Source organism: Mixophyes fleayi, chromosome 5 (assembly GCF_038048845.1).
Source record: "Mixophyes fleayi isolate aMixFle1 chromosome 5, aMixFle1.hap1, whole genome shotgun sequence".
NCBI classification, from domain to species: domain Eukaryota; kingdom Metazoa; phylum Chordata; class Amphibia; order Anura; family Limnodynastidae; genus Mixophyes; species Mixophyes fleayi.
Window position 1 is genome coordinate 26,937,385 of NC_134406.1, and position 27,306 is coordinate 26,964,690.

General features: G+C 41.7%; 1 protein-coding gene across 7 annotated transcripts in view; it reads left to right on the forward strand.

The window, feature by feature from the left end:
• ADAM22 (ADAM metallopeptidase domain 22) overlaps positions 1-27,306 on the forward strand; it is a 195,947-nt gene that overhangs the window by 24,618 nt on the left and 144,023 nt on the right. For all 7 annotated transcript variants that reach the window (XM_075211892.1, XM_075211893.1, XM_075211894.1 and 4 more), the window contains exon 3: positions 19,940-20,016. In XM_075211892.1, the coding sequence (XP_075067993.1) occupies positions 19,940-20,016 (77 nt within the window). The remainder of the gene's footprint in view (positions 1-19,939; positions 20,017-27,306) is intronic.

Here is a 27,306-nt window from a genome sequence, read left to right on the forward strand (position 1 = left end):
TCCAGTGCTGTTTTCCAGTATTTATTGTAAATTATCTCACTCGGCTCACTACATGTGTGATGTCGGCACGAGTTCCAACACTTGCAAACATTAAACTTCCAATTTCCTCTATTTCAGATTCACTTGTTGGTGACATATCTTTTTGTACTTTTATCAACTGGAATTTTTACTAGTTTAGCATCTGTCATCCTATACTTAAGAAGTATAGACGCAATGTTATTTTTTGGGTCTATGGTGACAGTCCCAGCATTCAGATTTTGTGAAATTCTCATTCCCAACAGGTGATGTGCAGGTCCTAAATCTTTCAATCTGAATTTTTCTCCCATCAGACTTTTTATACTGTGTATCTGATTTCTCTGACTTGCAAGCAACAAGTCATCCACATATGCAACAATGAACAGCTTTCCATCTATCATTTTGTGTATGCAGAAAGTGGTCAGTCTCTGATCATACAAAGTCCATGTCACTCAGCATAGTATCCAGTCTAATGTACACAACACCGGCCACTTTGCTTCAAACCGTACAAAGATTTTTTTTAATAAACACACTTTTCCTTCTGAAACTTTATCTCAGTATAATGCTGTGGGGTCCATATAGATTTCCTCAACTTTTTTCCAAGTTAAGAAAGCAGAGTCAAAATCTAATTGGCAGAGCAACGATTCATGCAATGTAGATATGGCAATAACTAAGTGAAGTCTACTGTACGTTGCTACAGAGGAGAAGATTTCCCCGTAACCAATTCTGGACCTCTGAGTAAAACCCTTTGTAACAAGACGAGCTTTGCAACGGGCAATTGATCTGTCTGTATGTAGCATTTCACAGGAAAACCCTTTTGCTTTTGATTGTTTTACGGTGGCTTGGCCTATTGACAACAATTAAAGTTTTGTTTTCATCTGAAGATGTCATCTCTTTATCTACAGCTGATTTCCAGTATTCCCATTCATCACTGAACTTTGCTTCCTGCAAATTTTGTTGTTCTCAGAATGCAATGTTGGCATATTCCTCACTATGGACCTCATTTAGAGTCAGACACAAAGTCCGTTTTAGGCGCATCTAACCAAAAAAACACTACCACGCATGTGCAGAAAGCACCAAATCCGCCTGCATCTTGGACGCAATTAACACTTGCAACAGCTTGCGACTCACTACGAGAGAATGAGAGGAACGTGGAACTGTGAAGGCGTGGCCATGTATATACATCCTAGTCGCAGTGAGGCTCAGACGCAACACACGTCAAAACAGGGCTAAAACTATGCGGCAGGAATTAGGTGGCGCAAGCGTTAGCTAGCTACAGGAACTGCTCGCAGCTCGATACGGTAATAAGAGTGGGAAGCAACTGGGGTTGCTTGCCACTCGTAATACCCTACCACACTCCCACTCCTACACTTCTTAAACGGACTTTGCGTCCGACTCTTAATGAGGTCCTATATCTCCTTGGAGGTTTTCCTTTATTACTTCTCGCAGGACAACATTGTATTATGTAATATAATATTTGTGAACGCACACTCTTTGGAATTATATAATATAAATGCATATACGCATATACATAAATACATATTTTCCTCCTTATAGAAAAATGTAAAAGAATTAAACATGAATTGTAACAAGAAAATATTTCACCTATATTAAAAAATCTATATTACACAAATATATATCCGCTAGGATTGTGACATATACATTACTCTCTAGCCTCCAAAGCCCCCACCTTTTCCTCCCCTAGCTGTCAAATCTATTCACCGGGGTCAAATGTACCGGCTGGGGACAACCTTGAAATGGCATTTCTATTGCAGTACAGTTCTCTGGAGTCTCCAAGACACTCAGCAGTCTCAATAAATATTAAAACCTTATGGGCTTTTAAAGATTACATAGTGTTTAGACAAACAGTGTTATTCAATTAGAGAAGACAGTATCATCATCATCACCATTTATTTATATAGCGCCACTAATTCCGCAGCGCTGTACAGAGAACTCACTCACATCAGTCCCTGCCCCATTGGGGCTTACAGTCTAAATTCCCTAACATACACACACACACATATAGACAGACACACAGACTAGGGTCAATTTGTTAGCAGCCAATTAACCTACCAGTATGTTTTTGGAGTGTGGGAGGAAACCAGAGCACCCGAAGGAAACCCACGCAAACATGGGGAGAACATACAAACTCCTCACAGATAAGGCCATGGTCGGGAATTGAACTCATGAACCCAGTGCTGTAAGGCAGAAGTGCTAACCACTGAGCCACCATGCTACCCAGTATACATGTCACATACTGCATATAGGTGATTACAAAAATATTCTGTGTTTCCGATTAAGTGTCATTTATATGGGATTGGTTGGTAAATCCGCCCTCCCAATGACCGTATTGACCTGTCTGTGTGGTCATTGGATGACTGTTCTGCGTCTTGGGATCCAGTCATTCAGCCTGCCTACATCCAGTGGCCAACCATACTTGTTACCAAACTGGAGACAGAACTGTTAGTTTGGTGGTTGTTCCAAAAGACCGCATTGCAAAACAAACCAACAATATTTTGGGAAAGTACAGTGTGTTAGTATAGAAATATATGTTATGAATTCTAACAAATAAAGGTGACACATATGTGAACATAAAACTGGTATAGAAAAGTGAATGAAAAATACAATACATTGTATTAAATCAGCAAACAATATCAAACTAAGGACTAGCCTATAAAGGACTACATTAGGAGCACCTTGGATATGGTAGAGCACCTATATGGTTTTGCAGAAGGGAAAACACTTCTGTATCTTCCAGTACAGCTATATGATGAAATCAAAAAGAAAATGACAGTAAAACATAAAACAAAAACAAAAATGAGTAGCAGAGCTGAACAGTCTATGGAGTAGACTTGTGTGGACCATTGAGCATTGAGACCACAGGGAAGAAGGAAGTATTTTCTAATGTTCATCAATGATCAGTCAAAATACAGAATAGACTACCTGATACACAGCAAGGATGATGGACCAGGGAAGCCCAAAGAATATCTTACGCAAGTAATCAACAAGTTTGGCAGGATGCCAGATACTACGTGCAGATAATGGGACTGAATACACAAGTAGTAATGCACCAGCCATCTTGAAAAAGAATGGAATTGTGTCCAGACTGCATTACAATACACCTCCGAGCAGAATGGTATAGCAGAGAGTAAGACCTGTACTATGTGGGTGCTATTAATTTAATTTAATTAAATGTTGGGGCTCATTGCAGAAATATTTATTAAATGTGAATGCTTTTATTTTATTGTTAGGGCTTTGGGGGGTGGGGGGGGTGGTATTTATTGAAGATAGATGATATTAATTTAATGTCAGGGCTTATTGGGGGAAGGATGCATAATTATTAAATTTGGATGCTATTAATTTACATTGGGAGGAGGGAGGCCTAGTGTGTTCGCTCATTACTCGGCTTTCCAAACATTTCTGACCTTGTGCTGCTCCACTCGTCAAGGCGGAGTAGCATGCACCCAATCCACTGTACTGTAATACAAAGCACAGCTACTTGTAATCTGTCCTCTTTCAAACGAACATTAAAAACCCACCTTTTCCTTAAAGCCTTCCAGTCTCATGCCTAAACTCCCACCGGTCGGCTACCTCTCTTTCTCATCCCTTCTTCCCTTCTCCCCCTTTCTCGACTCTGTCTCCGTTTCTCCCGTCTCTCCGTCTCATCCATGTGTCTTTCTGTCTTCCCCTCCCTTTAGATTGTTCGCTCCTTTGAGCAGGGCTCTCCTACCTTCTGTTTCCATCACTTTTAACTGCGCTCTCCAGCTACTCTGCTCACCTCCTCTCGCTCCCTCTGTCGCCTCTCGCTTCTCTCTGCTCCCCTCAGTGACTCTCAACCTGTCATCTGTGCCCACCCTCTTGGGCCATAGTTACCTGCCTATACTCACTTTCCCCCCCCCCCTCCCTCTCTTTCATGCTGTGCCTGAGCCCCCAGAGTTATAGTGCTTACTGTTACTTGTACTGTGCTGTTTCACCTTGTACTGTGCCATTGTTTGTCCCTGTACGGCGCTACGGATACTTTGTGGCGCCCTATAAATAAAAATTAATAATAATAATAATGCTGAGCTCCTCCAATCAGGACTCAGATCATGCTCCAATTACAGTCTTTTGGTACGTTCTCTGTGAGTAGAGACAGGTAGAGCATTTGTAATTACACCTGATGTGGGTGAGTAATTTAGTGTAGTCAGATTATTCAGATCAGTATTATACACCCTGTAACTGTGGGGGATGGGCAGCAGCTAACACATGTATGTTCTATCCAGGACTTCACTGCCTTCTGCAATAATATGAAAGGATCCAAAGTATTTAGAGATAATGGATGGTTATTATTATCCACCTCCTTCAGGGCCATCTTAACAACATTACGGGCCCCCGGGCAAAGCAGTGCACCGGGGCCCCTACATATATATATATATATATATATATATATATATATATATATATATATATATGTATATATATATATATATATATATGTATATATATATATATATATATATATAGATAGATAGATAGATGTATGGAGATATAAATATAGATATATAGAGATAGATGTACTTGCTCAGTGACCCTTGAGGGTTTTTTGGCATGTTTTTTCTTTTGCAGGATTATTTATTCTAATTAAGAGCCCTGCCTATGGGGCCCCCTTGCACGTGGGGTCCCCGGGCACCTGCCCATCGTGCCCAATGGAAAAGATGGCCATGACCTCCTTATTGCTTGCTGGGTCATCTGATTTTATAGATTAAGGAGGGGGAGTACAGTTGTGAGATTGGGGACAATAATAAAGTGGGGAGGGGGCAAATTAAAATTAATATTTCTTTCTGGTGGATGGAGGGGAGTTCTTAATGAATACAATGAAGTCTGAGGAGAACAAGGATGCAGCAGGGAAATAATTTCTGTTGTATCTGTGACACTGTGTCTGTGGATTGGATGACGGCAGAGAAGGCCAGAGTTCTGTGTTTAGGCTTATGTGGGGGTACATGAGTGTGCTAAGTGCTAGCTGCCTAGAGGAAAATGTGAACATTGGTATATCGCAGTGCTCAAAATGGAAATGGAATGTAAGGGAATGGAATTTGATAGTGTTACAATGAAAGCAGTTGGAGAAGTGATGGTGTGGCATACTACTGTATACACCCCACTTCCACCACTCGGTGTATGTGTCCTAATGTTGAATATGAGGAGCATAAAGATAAAATAATGTTGGGGATATGTATGCAGTAAGTATTGTACTGTAAATAGAGTAGTATGGTGAAAAGATGTCAGAATGCTATGGGAAAGTATTTTGGTAAGGGTGTAGGGGGGCTGTGGGCAGTATCTTGTCTATGGCCCACTAGGGTCTTAATCTGCCTTTGGCTGTCACAGTAAATCTTATATAATCTCTTATTATTTAAATCATGCAAGTAGTTTATAGTCAAATCAATCACATTGCTTTTTAATGAAGAACATTGTGATCACCTAGCTGTACATTGAGCTTCGGAGTTACTGTGCTTTTTGTTAACTGTACCGTGCTGTCTCACTTGTATCGCGTTTCTGTCTGTCCCTGTACGGCGCTACGGATAGCTAGTGGCGCCCTGTAAATAAAAAATAATAATAATAATCTTTGTAGTCCAAACTTTGTCTGTAATGATTAAGTTCACTCTCACTTAGTTTCTCTGTAGTTATCTAGATATTAACTTTCAATCTCTATCTGCAACTATGTTTCTAAATGTCTTTATCCAATTTTACATTGTGTTTTGTGTGGTTACTGTTTAAATGTGATTCACCTGGTCAGGACCTAGTTGCTAGTTTTATACAGTATATATATTTTGCGTGTGAATCTTACATTGGTACCACTTACCTGCTCTTGTTGAGTCCTGAACTAGTGGGATGCATCAGAAGGTCTCTGGTTTCCTGGTGGGGGTGGCCTGGTCTTTGAAGGCTGACAGTTCAGCAAGTTAGGTTCCTTTTCCTTCACTGTTGGGTCAGGCAAAGTCTTTCAGTAGTTCTGGTGGCTGCTGTCGCGGTTTACTCTCCCTACTCTAATATCTCTTACTCTAACTTGTACCTCACGTACTATTACTCATTCTTGACCTATTAATCACTCATTCAGTCTGGTGCTTTCCCACTCTATGTGATTCTATTTAACACCTCACTTCCCTGACTGGAATTCCTTTCTATTTAATACATTTCTAATTATTTTTCCTATCCTAAATCTCTTGCTCTATCCCTCACTCTGAATAAATATGATCTCTTCACCCAAGTCACTTTTATCTCTCACTGTCTATTAATCTATTCTGTAGTATCAGTTCGTCTCTCTCTGTCCATTTTGCCCCTGTCTCTAAGGTTTAGTCTCCCTCTTTATTTGCTTTGTGTATTTAGATTTATATTTTATTTTTCTTTGTCCCCCTTTATTGGGCACTATGTCTTTAAACCTCTTCTTCTTGTCACTATCTCCGATTGCTCCTCTCTCTTTATCCCCTTCAATTCTCTTTCTCGTCTTCCTGATCCTATTATTACTCCCTCACCACTGCTTCTAATACTTTTTCACCCTTATCTGTTCCTCTCTCTCTTTCCTTTTATGTCTTTCTCACTCCGTCCCTTCCTTTATCTTAGTAACTCTTCTCTCCCTACCTGCCTACTGTTAAGTGCGTATTGTCGCTAACCAATAATGATTGTCGAATCTCGATTTGTGTTTCCAACGCACAAAGATTTATTCTCTTAAGGTAGCAGAATATATTCAAGCAAAGTAATAATAAGTACAGCCGTTACTTATCGCAGGCGCTCTGGATCCAGTGTACAGTCATTCAATCCTGAAGTCTGGGGACAATATGTCTGAACACTAGATGAGGAGCTGCTGCTTATATGCACACAGAAATACAGTAAAACAATGCAGATGGTATAGCTTGCTTCTATTGGTCAAGGTTTCAGGAAGGTCCAAGGGGTTGTCAATCATTGGCTAGTTTAAGCTCAGGAATTCAAAGGAGGGGGTCATTTGTCCAGGGGATGAGCGCTGATCTTCCCGCCAAGATTACTCAGTCATAATAGTCCATAATTCCTTAACATTAATAACTTGCGTGTACCATATGTTTTACTGATATGCATATAACTTATAATATTACATATAAATACAACTATATTTCGACATAAATGACTATGTGTTGCAACTACCATTAATGTGTACTATTTTACAAATGTGCGTATTTGTGCGAATGTATGTAAAAGACTAAATACTGTTGTTGCCACGTATTGCAACTGCGTACGCCCTTTTACGCCGTAGCGTACCGTACGCATCTTTTCAGACAAAGACAACCAAGTTTGCTCGATTTTATTTGAAATGACTTTATCCAATATGCTGACTTCGACACTACTTTTTTTTTTTTTTATAATTTTTTATTTTCAGTGGTCAATCAAGAAAATACAGACAGCAAAACAATAACACTGTGTAGCATGCACAGTAAAATCACAACAGTTATTGTGGTGTATCGCATATTAGGAAACCTTTAGACAAAAATGACCGGTTTTTACATTTTTAAAGAGTAATATAAAATGGGTGTAGGAACAAAATGGATTGTGGGGGAGGGGTGAGGGGGGTAGGACCACAAAGATAAGCACTGTAAGTATTTAGAGGATAACTAGGGTGTGTTGAGCCTATAGCAGAGGGGGAGATATGTGTCGGGAAGAGTTAGGGTCATCGCACATGGGTCAGGTCGGAGGACGTGGAGCGTTGAGGGGGGAAGGTGTGTTCCACGGCTAGCCATGGAGCCCAGACTTGACTGAAGACGTGGCCTCTATCGTGGAGGTAGTACGTAATCTCCTCCATAGCGGCCACGTGCCAAATCTGCTTCTTGAGAGCCAAAAGGGATGGAGGTGAGGTCTTTTTCCAATTAAGGGCTATGAGTGATTTGGCTGCTGTCAGGATGTGGGCAGTTAATTTCTTGGAGAATTTGTCCAGGTCTTGGGGAGTGTAACATAAAAGAAATATGCAGGGATCTTTCGGGATAGGAGCTTCAAAAAGGGTATTTAGGAAACTATGGACTGAGTCCCAGAAGGTGGTGATAATCGGGCAAGACCACCAAATATGAAACATCGTACCCCTTTGGCCACAGTCCTGCCAACAGCAGGGCGAGGAAGAGGGAAACATTCTATGGAGTCTTGTGGGAGTGTAATACCAACAGTAATAAATTTTGTAAGAGGTTTCCTTGAGTTTAGTTGATATGGAGCATTTAGCTATCCCCAGTCTCATGTCCTCCCAAGCCTCTTCATCCGGGGGAGGACCAAGGTCCTTTTCCCACTCGTCTTCATGAGGGTTTGGAGAGGGAAGGGCAGAAGTGAGAAGAATGCTATATATTTGAGAAATCATGCCCTTGTCCAAGGGATGTTTTCTACAAAGAGATTCAAATGGAGTAAGGTCCCTAAGAACATAGGTTGGTGGCAGGGATCGCAAGAAATGATTAATTTGGAAGAATTCAAAGGGGCTGAGGATTTGGGACGGGGATTGGGGTTGGAGATCCGCTAGCGAAAGCCAGCGGCCCTGTTTGGAAAAATCTACTGGAAATTTAAGCCCTGCACGAGACCAGTTACGGTGGGTTGTAGAGGCAGATCCAGGAGGGAACACCGGGTTATGCCAGATGGGGGTTAAAGGAGATATTGCAGTTGAAAGTTTTAGTTTGAAGGAGTTGGAGTCCCAGAGCATAGCATCAAATTTGATAGAAGACAGTGCTCTAACAGCAGGGGGGCGACGGGCGGGAGATACGCCCCAGAGAGAGGAGAGATCGGGCAGGGTTAGATGGGCCGATTCTATATCAAGCCATGCAGTGGAGCCAGAGGGAGCGTAGGAGGCAACGATTTGCGAAAGGTGGGATGCCAAGTAGTATAATTTGATGTCGGGAAGGCCTCTTCCTCCTCCAGGGATTGGTCGTTTTAAGATATTGGATGAGACTCTAGGAGGTCTATGGTTCCAAATAAAGCGGGTGAGGGCCTTCTGGATGTTGGCAAGGAAAGAGGCAGGGACAGCTAGCGGAAGGGTTTGGAATGGGTACAGCCATTTGGGGATTATGTTCATTTTGACAGCTATGATCCTGCCCAGCCACAAAATAATAAGGCGGTTCCAGGAGGTCAGGTCTGATTGCGTCTTGGAGAAAAGGGGTAGGAAATTCTCACGAAAGAGGAGGTCATAGCGAGAAGTGAGGAAAACCCCCAGGTATTTGATCTTCCTGTTCTGCCATTTGAAATTAAAGTTAGCCCGGAGGAGCTCGGTATCCCGAGGAGAAACGTGAAGCAGCATGGCCTCTGACTTGGTGTAGTTTATCTTATAGCCCGAAACATCGCTGTAGTTCTGAAGGATGGCATATAGGTTGGGCAAGGAGATCCCCGGTTGGGTAAGTGATAGGAGGATATCGTCTGCAAAGAGTGAGATCTTGGAGTTCGTATTACCCACCTTGACCCCCTGTATGCTAGGATTAGACCTAACTTGGGAAGCCAGAGGTTCAATTATCAGAGCAAATATCAGAGGGGAAAGGGGGCAACCCTGTCGTGTTCCATTTCGAATGGAGAATGATTCTGAGGGAGTGCCATTAACCAGGACTTTAGCAGTAGGGGTGGTGTATAATGCTAGGACGCCAGTGAGGAAGTCGCCAGCGAAGCCGAACGACTCAAGAGCCGCTTTCATAAAGTCCCAAGAGATCCTGTCAAATGCTTTTTCAGCATCCAGAGAGAGCATAATAGTTGGGGATCTCCTGGAATTTGTAATATGGATGATGTCAATGGCACGTCTGGTATTGTCCCTCGCCTGGCGTCCCGGGATAAACCCTACTTGGTCATACTGGATCAGAGAAGGGAGGAAGGCATTCAGACGGTTTGCTAGGATTTTGGCATAAATTTTCAAATCGAGATTGAGGAGAGAGATTGGCCTGTAGCTAGCACAGTGGAGCGGGTCTTTACCGTCTTTAGGGATAACTACAATTTTGGCCTCCAGCATCTCTGATGGGAGAGGGTCACCTTGGAGAGTGTTGTTATAAAGGGATTTGAGATGAGGGGCCAACAAATCAGAAAATTTCTTGTAGTATGCGGCCGTGAAGCCGTCAGGGCCTGGGGATTTACCACTTTTTTGTCCCTTGATGGCTTGATGGATCTCGTCTGTCGAGATCTCTTCATTGAGAAGTGAAAGGGCTTGGTGGGATAATTTAGGTAGCTTGGCTTTGGCAAGAAAGTCAGTGATCAGGGCGGAGGGGGTTTTCAGTGTTGGGGTGGAAGCGGGAGCCGGGAGGTTATAAAGAGCAGTGTAAAAATGTTGAAATGCTGACCGGATATCTGCTGGATCGTGAGTTAACTGGTTATGTGAATCACGGATAGCAATAATATTTCTATGAGTTCTAGCTGTACGCAGCCGTGATGCAAGAATTTTGTCAGCTTTGTCTCCTTTTTCATAAAAAGTCTGGCGGAGCCATTTAAGGCGTGTGGCCGCTTGTTTAGAGAGAAGGAGGTTTAGTTTGGCTTTGGTTTCCCGGAGGGCTGTCAGGTTTGCGGGATCAGGGGTTGCTTTGTGCTGGGCTTCCAGGGTTAGAATTTGGATGGAGAGCTCATTGGTTCGGGTGAGGTATTCTTTTTTGTGTCTGGAGGCCATGCTGATCAAGTGTCCCCTCAAGACCGCTTTGTGCGCAGTCCATAAGGTGGCTTTGGAGACTTCTGGAATATCATTTAGCTCAAAGTAGTCCTCCAGTCTAGTCCTAATCTGAGATACTATATTCGTATTGTGAAGAAGGGAGTCATTAAGACGCCAGGTCATTGGGCGAGGTCGGGGTAGGAGGTCAGAGATGTCAATTGTAAAAGGCGCATGGTCAGACCAAGTCAATGGGTGGATCTGGACCGCCTGGAGGTTTAGGGCCAAATCATGGCTGAGCAGGATCATATCTATACGGGAGTATGAGCCATGGGGTGAAGAATAAAATGTGTAATCGCGTGTAGTCGGCTCCTTCACTCTCCAGGAGTCATATAGAAGCTGGGATTTCATGAGACTGAGGAGGGATTTAGTGGATTGTGGGTCTGCTGAGAGCGGAACAGCGGCCACCGGGGCAGAACGGTCGATGGTGTTGAAGTCGCCCGCTACAATAGGATCCCCCTGTCTAAAACGAGTCAATAAGGAATCTAGTTTGGTGAAGAAGCGGTGTTGGTGTTGGTTAGGGGCATAAACGTTTACTAGTGTACAGAGCTTATTGTTTAGCTTACCTATCAGAATGAGATAACGTCCGTCTTTGTCAGCGAGAGAATTGTTAAGCTCAAACGTGAGGTGACGTGCCAGTAAGATCGAGACCCCCCGTTTTTTAGCTGAGTGATCACAGGCATGGTATGAGTCGGGATATAATTTAGAGCGGAGTTCGGGGTGAGAGTCATGTAGAAAGTGAGTCTCCTGTATGAAAATGAGGTCTCCCCTATGATATTTAAGGGTCACGTGAAGTTTACTTCGTTTCTGGGGACTATTTAACCCTTTTACATTAAGGGAAAGGACCCTAAGACCCATGTGCGATGAGAGAGAGGAAGATAAAATGAGAGCAAGAGATCAAAGGGTAAGGTGGGAGATCTGAGTAAACCTGACGTGGTATCTGAGTGGTTCTTGGGGCACATATAGTGGAGAATGGAGCAAAAAAGATCCTTAGCTTATTGTGGTCTATTTGAGTAAGGAAGGGGGCGGGGAGAAGGGGACGAAGGGAGGGTGGAGGGAGGTGGTCACACGGCGGAATAGGCCGGGACCTGTGGTGCCGACATTGGGAAGGGAGGCTATGAGCCAATAAGGCACATAGGTCAGCAAGGGAGCCTAAAGCTCCCGGGGGGAGTGGCAGAACATCCAAAGGATGCATCAGGAGGGTCCAAATAGTGGGGGCGAAGTGCGCACCCTCCTAGGGTTTTGAGATGGGGCGCTGGAAATGAAAGAATAATGAAGTGATGTGCGGAGCAGCCGGGTAGTATGGAGAGGGAAGATAGAAGGGGGAACTTATGGTAGGGGGGTAGTAGAAAGGGGGAGTAATGGGAGATGAGAGGGGGAGAGATGGTGAGGAACAAAGGAATGTATGTAGCATAACACAGTAATACAACCAGTTATTTAAACTATACAGAATGGACTTATATTACATTAACTCGTAATGAACTAAACAACATTGTAGCCTCTGGTGCTCTCCCATCACACCTCCCCAGGGGCATCCGGAATAAAATAGAAAGGATGCCAATTGACCATGTGGGCGTCACGGTGGTGGCCCAAACGGCAAGTATAACAGGGAGGCGCAAAGAGAGGACACCGCCAGAGGCACAGGAGAAAATAGGGACTGTTGAGCACTGAGAGTCTGGGAGACCAACCCTTAATAGAAGGGGGAGCCTCAAACAGAATCTAAGGCCAGACAGGTAATAACACACAATCAAAACATTGTAATATAGTGCGAGCATGTAAATCAGGCCTGTCGTCAGTGTATTAAACCAAGCAGGTAGGTGGAGGGCTTTCGGAGTCAAAACTGGCAGGGAAGAGCTCTAGGCCTAAAGAGCGGGTGGGGTCCCGTGAAAGGCGGGAACCCTTAGGTGATATGTAGTATGGGATACGAGCCTTCAGTATGGGGGGACAGATAAGCTGACACTACTTTTATAAAATACTTTTCAGGGAGATTATGGAAGGAACAACTAGATGCCGTAGTTCGTGAGGCACAGAATGGAATCGGGAGGTTAGTCTACTTTCCCGGTAGTCCTGGAGGTCTTCAAATATACTGGGAGTTTCCCGAAAATTATGGGAGAATAGACAACTATGATATAACAGTAAGATTCAAATCTAGGTCTACACAGTATACAGGATATTCTCTTTATTAAATAAGGGAAATATCATGTATACAGTACAGATCTAGAGCTGATTCTCACTCTTATATTATGTGTACTGGACAATCTCACTGGCCAGTTATCTTGAGGAATCACTGGTTAGAAGAATAAGGAACGGCTGTATATGTTTGCTGGATTGTGGTGGTGATTTTCTTGTAGCACACCTCCTCCTGGTAAATAAAGTGGAGATGTGAGTAGCGTGATCACGCTGAGTTTTACTAACCTACAAGGCCATCGACAAAGCTGCACCAACATACATCTCCTCTCTTGTCTCAAAATATCTCCCAACTCGGCAGCTCTGTTCTGCACAAGATCTGCGTCTCTAATCCACACTCATTACATCCTCCCATTCCTGGTTACAGGACTTTTTTCGGGCTGCACCCACTCTATGGAATTCTCTCCCTCGCACAATAAGACTTTCCTCTGGTCTACAAGCTTTCAAGCGTTCTTGGAAAACCCACCTCTTCAGACAAGCTTATAATATTCCTCAACCACCCTCTTAACCTCACTACATTACCCTATTACCACCCGTTATACAACTACCCCTTGACCAACATTGTTGTGTGACAGGATAATTTAGCTTATGAGTCACTTTTACCTTTTGCAGTCTGGCTGGGCCGACTGCAGATGTAGACTTAACTTCATGTGTCAAACTCCCATTGTCCAATAGATTGTAAGCTTGCGAGCAGGGCCTTCTCACCTCTTTGTCTGTTTTACCCAGTTTGTTTATTAGTTTACTATGTTTGTCCCCAATTGTAAAGCGCTACAGAATATGTTGGCGCTATATAAATAAATGATGATGATGAGTTCCCGCCCATCGCTATTCTCCTTGGAGTCAGTTAGATCAACCACTATTTCGGGAGTCTCGAAAGTATGCTTCTCTGTCACATCCGGCTTTCAACAACTTCTCTACACGAACCCATCTTCTGCCTTTAGAAGCTGTTCTGACTGAGTTCGAGTTTTCCCCATTGCGGAAAGGCAGGGGGTCCATGTCTGGTTAAACACACTGCCAGCTGTTTGTGGTTGACCCTTTTTTCATTTAAAGGATCAGCTACCAATTGTGTACATGTATATACATGGCACTACAGTATGTACACTGACACCGTACATGTTTACAATGCCTACAGATCACAACATTCCTAGACATGATTCCTGATATATATTTAATATAAAAAAAAGGGTTTCTCAATTTGTAGGGCACTACACCAAGGCCAAAAAATGGTTTATTGAATAAAAAAAATGTCACGTGCTGAAAAAAAAATAACATTACCTTTGAAAACAGGACAGACTTGTAAACAACAACTGGTGCCAAGTAGTAAATGTTAACTGTGTATTGTAAGGTTACATGTTTCCAGTGCCAGTAGACACAGCCTGTATTTACACAGCCTTACATTTCATAAGTAAAGGGGGTGGGTCGGATGTATTCCTTGGCAGAATGAAATACACCAGTGGGTGTTTGCTGCATCTGCAGATATCATTATTTTTATGTCTTCTGTATTGCATAGATTGCAGCGTAGATTATTTTGATATTTTCTTTGTTGAAACAAAGAGTGCTGCAGGGCAGCTTCACCCTATACCTGTAAGGGGTTACCGCCAGGGATAACATCGATAACCTCACTGATGATGCATTTACTATATACAGAGTATCGCCTGATAAATACCTGAGAGTTTTCCGACGTCTTTGAAAAACCAATCAGATTCTAGTTATCATTTATTTAGTATATTCTACAAAATGAAAGCTAGAATCTGATTGGTTGCTATAGGCAACATCTCCACTTTTCAAACCCGTCGGAAAACTCTCAGCTTGATACATTTACCCCCTGGTCTGTTAATGCCTTCTCAGTGCGAAACGTAAAAAATACCCCGTTTATTGCAGCAATAATAAAAAAAAAAATTCACCTTCTGGTTAGAACTCAGAGGGGCATATTTGGTTAGCGGATGACATCGCGGCTACACATTTTTTACGTTAATACGGTACTGCAAAATCACGGGTTTCCCTTCGCAGCCCTATGGGGGGCTAACAGAAATCCACAATGTTGTGGTAACGCAGAGTGCCTTCGGGTCTGTTCCGGAGTCACTTTGCACTTAACTGAATAAGCCCCTTAGATTTCACATCAACTTTATTACAACACAATGTCCCCCTCTGTCCCAGATCCTTCGTCCTTCTCCTCGGGGTCCCGACAGCCACTAGGCAACAGAACAAACTGATTAAACACAACAGCCCTGATTCATTAAGGAACACAAAGTAAATGCAATTTGCGGTTTTTAAAATTGGACAGAAATTGTATGCACGTCCATCTGTATTCAAGTACAAGAGGATCTCAAGAAACGTTTCCATTTAAATACGGTTATAAGTACAATCTGGCTATACGTTACTTGCAGTATGCAGACAGACACGACACACAGCAGGATACGCACAATGCATATATGCAGTATAAAATCCCTTCAGAAGGCATGGGAAAAACACCTCTTACTACTATAATCATTAATAAAAATATATTTAAAAAATATTTTTTTTTTGTACTTGAAATAAATATATCAGGATATTTTTACTGTCTACTGTACATAAAATACATTTTCACGATTGCTCTTAATCGCAAACATATGTTCTGGCATACATACGTGTCCATCATCACAATCACTCAGCTGACCTGTAGTCAGGTGTAAGTGATTGTTAGCCATATTACTTACAGGTACCACAATGATGCCCAGAGGTTGAATCGGACGAATGCTCGACCTTGGCACACCCTTACTGTACATTGCCTATGTGCATACGCCCCTTCCCTTCCCCCTTCCCCCTTCCACTCTTCAGATCCTTGGCTGTCTGAAGTGTCATTTGCATGTGAACTTGCATTGTATGCACTAGCGTTCACTGGCGTAAAGTCCGTTTCTGAGCATGAGAAATTTCACACAAAATACAGCACGCAATAGGACTTACGTTTGAAGATGAATCAGGCCCATTGTCTCAGTGATTACTTGCCAAATAGCCGCAAATTGGAGGCAACTTCAAGCTCCAACAATGCAGACAGTCATCACTAGAATCTGGCACATATATACAATGAAGTTTAAGACTTGTATTCTTCGTTATACTTCTCAATAATGTCTGGGAACCCTGTGTCTCATACTCCCATATACATCAGCCATTTATAATTTAATTCCCTAGGTTTTTGGAAGTGGTCTACCTTCCCCCCTCCCATCATTCCCCTTCCATGACGAAAGGCCACACCACCACCTTCATTCATCTATTTTTATTTTTACTAGTTTATAGCTTTCACCTTAGCTGATTGTTCTAATGTTCTGTTTCCCATTTTTATTCTTAAACTTGATCAGCGAATATTAATTTTTTCAGCTCTTTAGATAAATGTTGTATTACTTTTTTTTTTATGAGCTTTTGTTCTTAACTGCTGTACTTGCTTTAAGTGTATTCAATTGAGTGGGGTACTTATGTTTTTAACACCTTCTTAATACTGTAATTTTTTTTTTTGCATTATGCTGATCTTTGAATAAAAGTCTTTTTTTAAAAAAAAATAATAATGTTTTATTCAGGCCGGAAGTTTTTAGATGAAATTTAACATGGACAGTGCCACTTCCCCAGAAAATAAATATTATTTTCTGTGCAGATGGGGAAATGTTGTTATAATATAACTTTTTAATTATATCTACCATATATATTTTATATATTCATTTCTTTTTTAAAGCTTTTTAATCTTATATAGATACATAATCATTTTAATGATCTTGTTATTCTAGCAGCATAGCCAGGCACATTATTATTTATCATTGATTTATATTATTTTTAGTGCAGTGGTCAAAACTTGTGACTTTGTCGATCTAAATTTGCATTGTTCTTAATCCTCCCTTGTACTAGATTGGGCCATTCCTAGACCCTGTCACCAGGGGCCCAAGTCTTGAAACCGTCTCCCGGCATTTTATGTAAATGCAGAATGTTGGACGCAGAGACAGACTCGAACTTCTGGGCAGCTTCTTCCTACATCACTGCTCCCCGGTCTCTTGAGGGCAGAGAATCTGTAAGAGGAAACCGCAAGTGAGCGATCAAGAATCCGTCTCTGCAGCCAACATTCGGCATTTACATGTAGAGCAGATATATTTTGTATTCTCTCCCTGGCAGAGAGAGCAGTGGGGACTTGGTTTCTTTTTAGCTTACACACAGTGCAGTAGAAACTATGTAAAAAAGTCTTTATCTACATTTCAAACGCAGTGTTCTCTGCTCATCTTAAAATTGTGGCATTTAAATATTTTTTTTAGTTGATTTAAAGAAACCTATTTAATATACTGTTGTGTGTCTTTAACAGCAGAATAACAAAGTAAATATCCTAGTCATAGTATTGTTTTTATACTGTCTTATGGCTGCAATACATTACATACCAACATACAGTGAACTTGATAAAGATTATGTGGAATTTCTACTGCTGAGAAGCTTATTTGTTTAACATTTACAAGTGCTGGATTTCACCCAGCAGTGATGCAGGTTATAGGCGGTGGTACAGATGGAGCAGAGTTTGTTGCAAAGAACGGTTCGCCATGACGAAGGATTATTATGTGTGTATTCTGTGGTAGATCTCCCAGTCTTCTCTCTCCCAGTCTACTGCCCCCTATATCTCTAACCTCCTCACCATTCACACTCCTGCCCGCTCCCTGCTCTCAGCAAATGACCGTCGCCTCTCCTCCACTCTGATTACCTCTTCCCACTCCAGAATCCAAGACATCTCCCGAGCAGCCCCCCTGCACTGGAATGACCTCCGTTGCTCCATCTGTCTCTCTCCCAGTCTGTGCTCCTTCAAAAAGACACTTAAAACTCACCTGTTCCTCAAAGCCTACCAACCATCCACTTAACCCCTAACCTCCTCCGCTCATTCTCTCCTCTCTCCTCTGGCCCCTCTTTTCTCTCCCTTACTGTGATGGCTCCCTTTTGTGCCTGTTTTTGTTCACCCTCCCTTAGGATGTAAGCTCGTATGAGCAGGGCCCTCTCCCCTCCTGTCTCCATACCTGTTCTTCTGCTCCGTCTTTACTCCATAGGTCTGCCCAGATTTTTTGAAGTATTGGTACTTTGTGTTTATTGTTCTGTACTATGTCACCCTGTATGGTCTACTGTTTGTACTGTGTACAGCGCTGCGGAAACCTTGTGGCGCCTAACAAATAAATGATAAATAATAATCTGTGAGTAGCTTAGGATATTCAAGTTATTGGCAGAAAACATTCTGTGCCGTGGTCCGCAGGCCACTGAAATAAATTGTGTTTCATCTGCATGGTAGCTGTTGAGGGAAGAAAATTTGGACGCGTCTGCATTTGGTGACTTTGGAGATTTTTCCCTGGTGAGCAATAGAAGTAAAGTCAAATAAGAACCAATCTTGAGATAGTATATCTTTAGACCAGATGCTTTAAGTCAGTTGGTTCTTAGGGCAAAAACCCTTGTAGGACCCATTAACAGCACATACTAAAAGGTGGAAAACCCCATTCAATGAAAAATGGAGTTTGCCGTAAACTGCTGTTGTTTTTATGTGAGTGTAAAAGAATGATCTTATGTTTGGATTACAGTTCACTCTAGTATTTTTATTTATTCAATTAAGCACAGCATATCGTTGAAGAAATCCTTGCAGTGTCTGATGTTTGCCTACAGTGAATTCTCTGTTGTTGAGTGAGTGGTATCTCCAGCTGGAGAGCTACAGATGTAGCATGTGTCCAATTGTCTTCTAACGCTTAGCGAATCTGCTGCCATCCTGTTGCCCATGTGGTAGAATTTGCTCACACACAATGTTAATGTTGAACAACACATCATTGGCTTACCACTTTGGTTGCTGCTAATTTTACTGGTATGAATTGGCAGTATCTGTATGAGTGGAGGTAACTGTCAGTCACTTGCAGTAAAAACAGGCAGCTGGATGGCGGATGTGATTGGCAGTTACCTCCACTCAGACCACAGATTCATAAAAATAATAATAAGTCCTCAAAGCCCCAACACAAGAATGTCTATGGTTGTTTTCACATTAACAAGGAGACTGCACGGTTGGGGTCCCCCTGCTATTGTGAAAACCAGACTCTCAGGTTAGCACTGGATGGTGCTTCTTTGTGGAGAGGGCCATAAAAAAAATCATGCTACCCCCTCCCAGAGCCCGCTCTCTAGATTACGGAAAAAACTCTGGCTCATCCCGACCCTCTTAAACACTGGGGAGATGGGTTAATGATGAGATTGGGACCCCTGGTATAGCATCGTTGCCATCACAGTGATCCCACTGCAGGGGTCTCAGTCTTGTTATTCACATTTACTCACAGCAAAGGGGGCTTCTCAGTGTGAGACTAGTAGGCTCTGGTTGGAGTGCATACAGGTTTTTTTGCAATGCCCCTCCCAATTATTTATTATAGCACAGTCCCTTGCAGTTCTCTGCTATTCAACTTTATGTGTTTTTTTTTTCTGCAAGTGACTGACTGTTATCTCCACAGATGCTTTGGTTCCTTATTTTAAGACTCAATCAATTATTTGGCTTCACAAAGAACAATTTGCATTTCCATTCCTCTGACATGCGTAGTACCATTCTGCCAAAGTAACACCCGCTGGAGAAAAACTGTATTGCAGAGAATTTCAATATTACGTTTTGGGAAACACTCTTGGCATGATGCAATGTATTCCCTTAATCAGGACATGGGCGTTTAATGCAATCACCCGGGATTTGAAGATAATTTGACACATGAATATCTGTATTCTGGGTCAGCAACTCTTCTGATAAATGTACTGATAAAATGTATTTATCCAAATTAACAAAATATACACTAGTTACAACTTTACAATATGCTGGTAAACGACAATATGTCATTATACCACCCACGTTGTAATGTTGTCTTGCTTTCCTACCAGGTAAACTCTCTGCACAAAAGTTCTTAAATTGTATTAATACCATTATAGGTCACCCTCTTTATAATTATACCTTCAATATAACTTTGGTTTTGTCCTGTATTTTAAGCAGATGTTATAACTTGGGGAGCACTGTACAGAGTAAGCACTGAATGTAATTATGTTGGTTTGTGATGACTTCATTGTACGACTGTATTTTATTTTAACTACAATTTTTTTCTTTTGCAGTCCACCCATGTGGCTCAGGCCAGCTTCCAGATAGATGCATTCGGTTCTTCCTTCATCTTGGATGTTGAATTGAACCAGTAAGTGTTATACTATACCTGGGGAGCTTAATTGTTTGATTGTCCAGTAAAAAGGGTTTGGGGCACCACAGTATCTTCCCTCTATGCAAAGTTGTTTGTCCATCTTTCCTTGCTTGTCAAACCAATACACTAACATCATAGTAATACAATAGTTGCTTTTGTCAGCAATTGCTTGCATACTCCTCAGACTTCCATGCCAGCATCACTGTAGTGAATGTTGCTTATGAAATCCAACAAGTCTTAAAAAATTAAGCTCATGGAAGCACCTGCTTTCAATATAGTTTGTACACATCATTTACTAGTGTTTCTTTTTTTTTAAAACAAATAAAGCAGTACATGGTGACCAGTGGCTAAGGATTAAGTGTATAATATGTGCTATCTTGTGATAGATCTCTGAGAAGTGTAGCTGTGGATATCTTGGAATCTTTGCGTTACTTTAAAAAGCACTTAGCTCTGCTACTTAATGGCAAAGTCAAACAACTAGTTTGGCTTCAACAGCAAGTACATTATTAGAAATTAATACATAGACAAACATCTATATTCCAGAACACAACATACTTAAAATAAACAAAAGGTTTTATACATATCTAAAAAGCTACTGGAGTTGGGGCAACCATTATCTCACAATGGCGCAGCACGGTGGCTTAGTGGTTAGCACTTCTGACTCACAGCACTGGGGTCATGAGTTCATTTCCTGACCATGGCTTTATCTGTGTGGAGTTTGTATGTTCTCCCCGTGTTTGCGTGGGTTTCCTCCGGGTGTTCTGGTTTCCTCCCACAATCCAAAAACATATTAGTAGGTTAATTGGCTGCTATTAAATTGCCATTAGTCTCTCTCAGTCTGTGTGTCTGTATGTTAGGGGATTTAGACTGTAAGCTCCAATGGGGCAGGGACTGATGTGAGTGAGTTCTCTGTACAGCGCTGTGGAATTAGTGGCGCTATATAATAAATAGATGATGATGATGACAATAGGGAGGAATACTATCAGTAAAAAGAAGCCTGATTGGCTTTCAGTCTCCAGGGTTTGCAAATATTTGGCCAGTAATGTCACTGTAGTTTTGAAAAAAAACATGTACTACTTTGAAATTTCAGCTTTTTGAACCATCTCAGCTGTCAATTAGTCATTGACTTTTTTGGCTTCATGTTACATGTGATATAATTTTGTGTATTTAATATGATTTAGACAGAAATACTCATCAAACCTTAAGCCAATTATAAGGGTAAATATTACATTTTAACTCACCGATTCATTGAGATAAATTTCACTAAAAAGTTTTAGTTTAAAAAGTAAAATGATCATTTATAAAACTAGAAGTACTGCAACATACTGTACAGTGAGATACTTAAAATAATATGTATTTGGCTAATTTAGCAGTTAGAAACCCCAATGATCAATATACATGTTAGTCATGTGATGTGTTCCTCACTTCTAGGTGTGTTCTGCAAAGTTACGATGGTTACAGTTAATTACTCTTTTCATTATACTACCCCAGCATTAGTTTCCACCCAGTTTAATTTGCACAGACTCCTCCTACTTTCTCTTATACAGTCTCCTACTTAAGTTCGCTCTCCACACTGATATCTTACAGTCTTTTCTTAGGCTCAGTATCCTGTCTCTCGTTCTGCTCCTCTTGCACCCACACTCTTTTCTTGCCCCACTCTCCTTTCACGTTCATGTGCCAATTAAATCCACACTCTTCACTTATCCTATCTACTCTTGGGCTCACGCTCTCTTTGTGTGCCAAGCAATTCACGCCCATACTGTTCTTCTGCTCTATCTACTCTCTACCTCCAATCTGATCTAAGGCTTGCATGCTTCTGCCCCAACCCCATCTCAGGATCACACTCTCCTCATACTCCAGGTTTCTCTCGGATACAAATCTCCATCATTTTTGGGCCACAGTCTCCTCATAGGAAAATCGAGGGGGTGGGGGGGCTGGGGGGTTCCTAATGCCTGGAAACCCCCCTCCAAGCCTGGGGCACTGTATAATTGTGGTGACTGGACCCTGCTCCCGCTTCACACAGTTCTGCTTGAAAAGGGAAAGCTGTGTGCACCTAACAGTAGTGCACGCAGCATTGCCCATGTATATTATGGGGATAGGAAGAGTTGGAGAGCAGCAAAGCACTGTCTAAAATTATAGCCACACCCCCATGCATGCTGGTCACGCCCACTGGCGGCATGGTGTGGAAACGCCCCTCTACAAATCCTGCGTTTGCTCCTGCTCCAATCTCCTATTAGGCCCACACATCCTGGCTGCTTAATCCCTTCATGCACTTTCATCATCCTACTTCACACCTGCCTCAAATTCACACTTTCCTCGGCCCTCTTATCACTACTCTCACCCTGCTTCAGATTACATGAAGCCTACTTCTGTTTGCTTCAGTCCCCACTCAGGCCCAGTTTGCAGTTTATGACTGCTTAACCTCACAAAAGCTCCATGTTAATAACTTGTATACTAGGAAAATGCAATTACTGAAAAGTGTTCATTTATTATTAATGTACTGCTGCAAGAAATGCTAGTGCACAGCCCTTCATGTGAATATTCTGATGCTTACACCGGCTGAGGGGAAATGGATTTTTTTTTTTTGCTGCCAATACTGTCCTGGCAAAGCCTAAATAAACATTTTGCTGCAATGGACAATCAATAGTGTATAATTTCACAAAATCCACCTAAGATTATTAGTGTAATCACAGCTAATTGTTAATTTGTTTATTCTGTGGAGGGGTTCATCATGAAGTTTAGCAGAATTTACAAGCTAAACTTCATAATTGCCAAAAAACGTTAAATGTGTGCAACTTGCAGAAAGTTGTAATGAGAAGGGAGACGTACAGTACACAATAGCTTGAGACTGGATATACACTACAGGTTGTGCATTAGTGTGTGCGCCCCAACGATGAATGATTATCATTGCTCATTGCAACGTTTGATTTTATTTTTAAGCCAGACTAAAAATCTCGTTCAACGATGGAATAATGTCGTTCCAATTCTGCAGTGTGTAAGCACTCACGACCGGCAGTGTCCGTAGAGCTCCATGGAGTGTGCAGAGTCACCATCTATGCAGCCAATGGTTTCAGGATTCATGATTTATACATAGGAGAAATACAGGCGATAACATTTTGAAGGGACACACACTACTCAATCTTTTTTGACTATTCAAAGCATTCAAGTCATTGACTTTAGGCATCATCTACCATCTTCACTATTGCAACTTCCTGCTATCTGGGATTCCTGACACCCATATATCCACACTTCCATCCATCCTAAACGCTGCTGCAAGACTGTTCTTCCTCTCTCACCGCTCCACATCTACTGCTCCACTTGACAAATCCCTACACTGGCTCCCTGTGTCCTCCTGAATCAAATTCAATTACCCACCCTTATCTACAAAGCCCTCAACAACACTACTCCTGCATACATCTCAAATCTCATATCAATATACTCTCCCTTCTGCCCTCTTAGAGCTACCTCTGACCTGCGCCTTGTCTTGTCTCTAGTAACCACCTCTTACTCCCGCCTACAAGACTTCTTCCATGCTGCTCCCCACTCATGGAATTCCCTACCACACTCAGACTTTCCCACAGCCTTCAAATCTTTAGATGCTCTTTAACCCATCTCTTTTTTAGAGGTGACCTTATCCCCGATAACACTATTCACATTAATGCACCCTCACAACTATCCCAATCTCCACTCTGAGCCACATTTGCTCCTCTTGTTTCAGCTGTGCCCTCTCCCACTTAGAATGTAAGCTCTCTAATGAGCAGGGTCCTCTACCATTTGTTTTCATGTCTGCAGTTATTTTGTCTACCTTGTATGTCCTTGTTTTATGTATGACCTGTTTTCTCTACTGTACGGCGCTGCGGAGCACTGTGCTGCTTTACAAATCTATGATAATAATAATAATTTAGGCTGTAGTATTTATATTTTAGCTGTTTATTTGAGGAAGGTTATATTCCACTACACCTCTCTTGTTCATACAGAGTGGGATTAACTTGACTATAAATTACATTTTTGGGTTTGGTGGTTCTATAAATGCCTTCATTATGTCACCTTTCCCTTGATAACAGTACATAATTTCCAGCCCTGTAAAAATTCATATAATGTGTATAAATGCAATTTTCACTTATGCACTTATCTTCCGCTTCCACTACCGAAGAGGGGCTATTGGCCAACAAGCTGATATACACAGAATGATGTCATTATATGTTCAGTAAAAAGCATAATGCAAATACAGCATAATGGTTAGGACAAAAGCAATTAAACTTTCCATTGCAAAACCTAATTAGTATTTAAACAGTTATGTAAGACAGTGTTCTTTTAAGTGTTAAAACATTCCCTTTCAGTTAATCAGCTTCAGATCCTATGAGCAATTAAGTGTATTTGGTTCGTCCTAATGATTTGAATGCCAATGATAATTAAATAACAGGCAGCATTTACTTCTAGCGAGTTAGAAACACTGGCTTGATAAAGTTTTCAGAGTTTTAAGCAGAGACGTGTAGATGGTAAGATACAATGATACGTGAAATGCCCTAAGAAATGTCATCAAGCCTATCCTGAAATAGATTATTGATTATGATCTCAGGTGTTTACAATGAAAAGCATGGGCCAATAATTCATATTAGGGAAATAGTGCTGGGACAATGTTATTATAAGTGACTTAATCAATATTTATTTGTACAAGGTCACATTGTCTGATGATGGTCTGTCTGGCATTTCCATTACGTAAAGCAAGATATTTGCCAGACAGAACTGGTTTGTACTCTGTGTGCAGTTTCATGTTTTAGGCTACTGGCAACTTTTAAATCAGTTTTACATAAAAAAAAATAATAGTGTAAACAGGTCAAAGCAACCTGTGGAACTACAAGTCACAGCATTCCTAGACCACCTTTGATTAGCAGGATGTACTGGTACTTGTAGTTCCACAGCTGCTGGGGAGGTACTGGTTGTCTGTTCCTAGTTTAACTTGTTGTAAAGGACAATTCCATCTTTAAATAGTATCTGTAATAAAGATTATATTTGCCCAATAAATGTGTATGTATTTGTTTTATTGTGGTGACCCAAGAAATACTTTTTTGTTTACAAATGCAGTTCCAGTTAGGGCAAGCTAGCTTGCAGTGAAATGCCACAACACTAAGGACTGATTGTGGCAGAACACTATAATTCACATAGTCCATTGGAAACATCCATCTGATAGCAGCGATCTCACCTGTGACATTATAACTGAGCTGCATGTCCCATGATTTACCTCAGCTAGTTTGAATCGTGCTCAGAACTAACGCCTGCAGAGAAGGTAACAGAGAATGGAGTCTGAAGCCGGAGAAGCCGGACCTGACAGGCTCACGGCTGTATAGCAAAAAAACTAATTACAGTACTACACACCAGGAATTGCTGGACCTTCTAAACCGTAGCTCACAGGCACCGTGTTGTATTGGCAAAAATATAGATTTGCTCCTTTCAGGGTAACCCCACCCTTTCAAGCACCTGCTGTGAACCTATAAATTGATTGAGCAACTTTTCTTTCTGTTTTATTTGGCATACTTGCCAACTTTTTAATGTTGGTGTCCGGGAGATCCCAGGCGGAGGTGGTCATACGCGGCTTGGAAAATTGCATTATCGCCCCACCCCACCCCCGAGAATTGCGTCATGGAGACTGGAAATCTTGCCCACTGTGGGAGAATGCGAGAGACCTGCCCTACCCAGATATGGGAGAATGCCCTACTCTCCCGGGAGTCCGGGAGACCTACCTGGAATTCAGGAGTCTCCCGGACATTCCGGGAATTTGGACAAGTATGATATTTGGGCCTAATATGTTTAATGTACAAAGTTGTATTATCCTTGTAGTACTAACATTAATGAACAATTGCATATGCTTGCAGTCATGTCAATATACAATTGAGGTGCACACATTACAATAAGATTTGGTTGAATGACTTTATTTTTAACAAGAATTCAAGTTAACTAAAAGCACACACTGGTGATGCAGTATGCAGCAATTAGCTTTATGATCTGATCAAAATCGATTGTTTAATGCTAAAATTTTGATCTGACAGAGTAAGATGCACAATGTAGGACGGTTGTAGGATCATAGAGGTGTAAAGCATGATACATACACAATTCAATCAGCTTCAATTTGATCCTTTGTGATGAAAATTTTCATATAATCTGATTGCATTATCAATCAGTTTGGCCGTCATCATTTTATTGGATCGGCTGTGTTGCCACCCACACATGTGGCTATTTAAGTCTGATGGAAAAAAAAAATTGGATTGTACGTTTGCAGTGTTGCCAGCATTACAATCTAGGCGCAGGGCTTCTGACATAGAGGGGCAGTGCTTCCTATCATTTTAAATACTATATATTTGTTGCAGGGCAACTCTTTGCTCTGTAGTGTGATGTGACATGTCAGCTTGATTCCTGGATTGTAGTATGTAAAATACTCTTTGCAGTGTTTTTCCATTTTGTTTTTTGCCTTATTCATTCACTGTCTTGCTGCAAATATCTGATTTTTCGTAATATTATTATTATTATTATTATTATTATTATTATCCTTTATTTGTTAGGCGCCACAAGAGTTCCGCAGCACCGTACAGAGCACAAACAGTAGACTAACCAAGGTGAAACATTACACACAGTAAACAAAAAATACCAAAACTTCAGAGACTCCAGGCAGGTTAATGCAGTAAAGACGGAGCAGAAGAACAGGTATGGAGAACAAAGGGAAGAGGGCCCTGCTCAAATGAGCTTACATCCTAAGGGAGGGTAGACAGAACTCAGGCAGCACACAGGGAGCAAGTTGAAGAAGTGGGGAGAGAACAGGGGGGCTGGGAGGAGAGAGGGGGAGAGCAGGCGGAGGAGATGAGATGAGGGGGTTAGGTGGAAGGTTGGTAGACTTTTAGGAACAGTTAAGTTTTAAGTGCCTTCTTGAAGGAGGACAGATTGGGAGAGAGACGGATGGAGCGAGGGAGGCCGTTCCAGTGAAGGGGGACTGGAACGGCCCCCCTTCACTGGAACGAAAAATGAACCACTGGTCGTGTGCCAGCCCATACCCATTTTCATTACTGATAAAAATAACATCTGACCTGACGTGATCCTTTGAATAAAACGAATCACTGGAGGCACAATGACAAAAGTAAAGCAGAGGTAAATGTTTTTAGCAGAAGACAGGTTGAGCAATTTGGATTAGCGGTAGACATGGCACGACGGGACTTGTTGTTCATCTACCGCTGGAGAACTATAAATTGCCTTACTATAATTATTAAAGTACAGTTAAGTTTTGTGTAATCTCTTTTC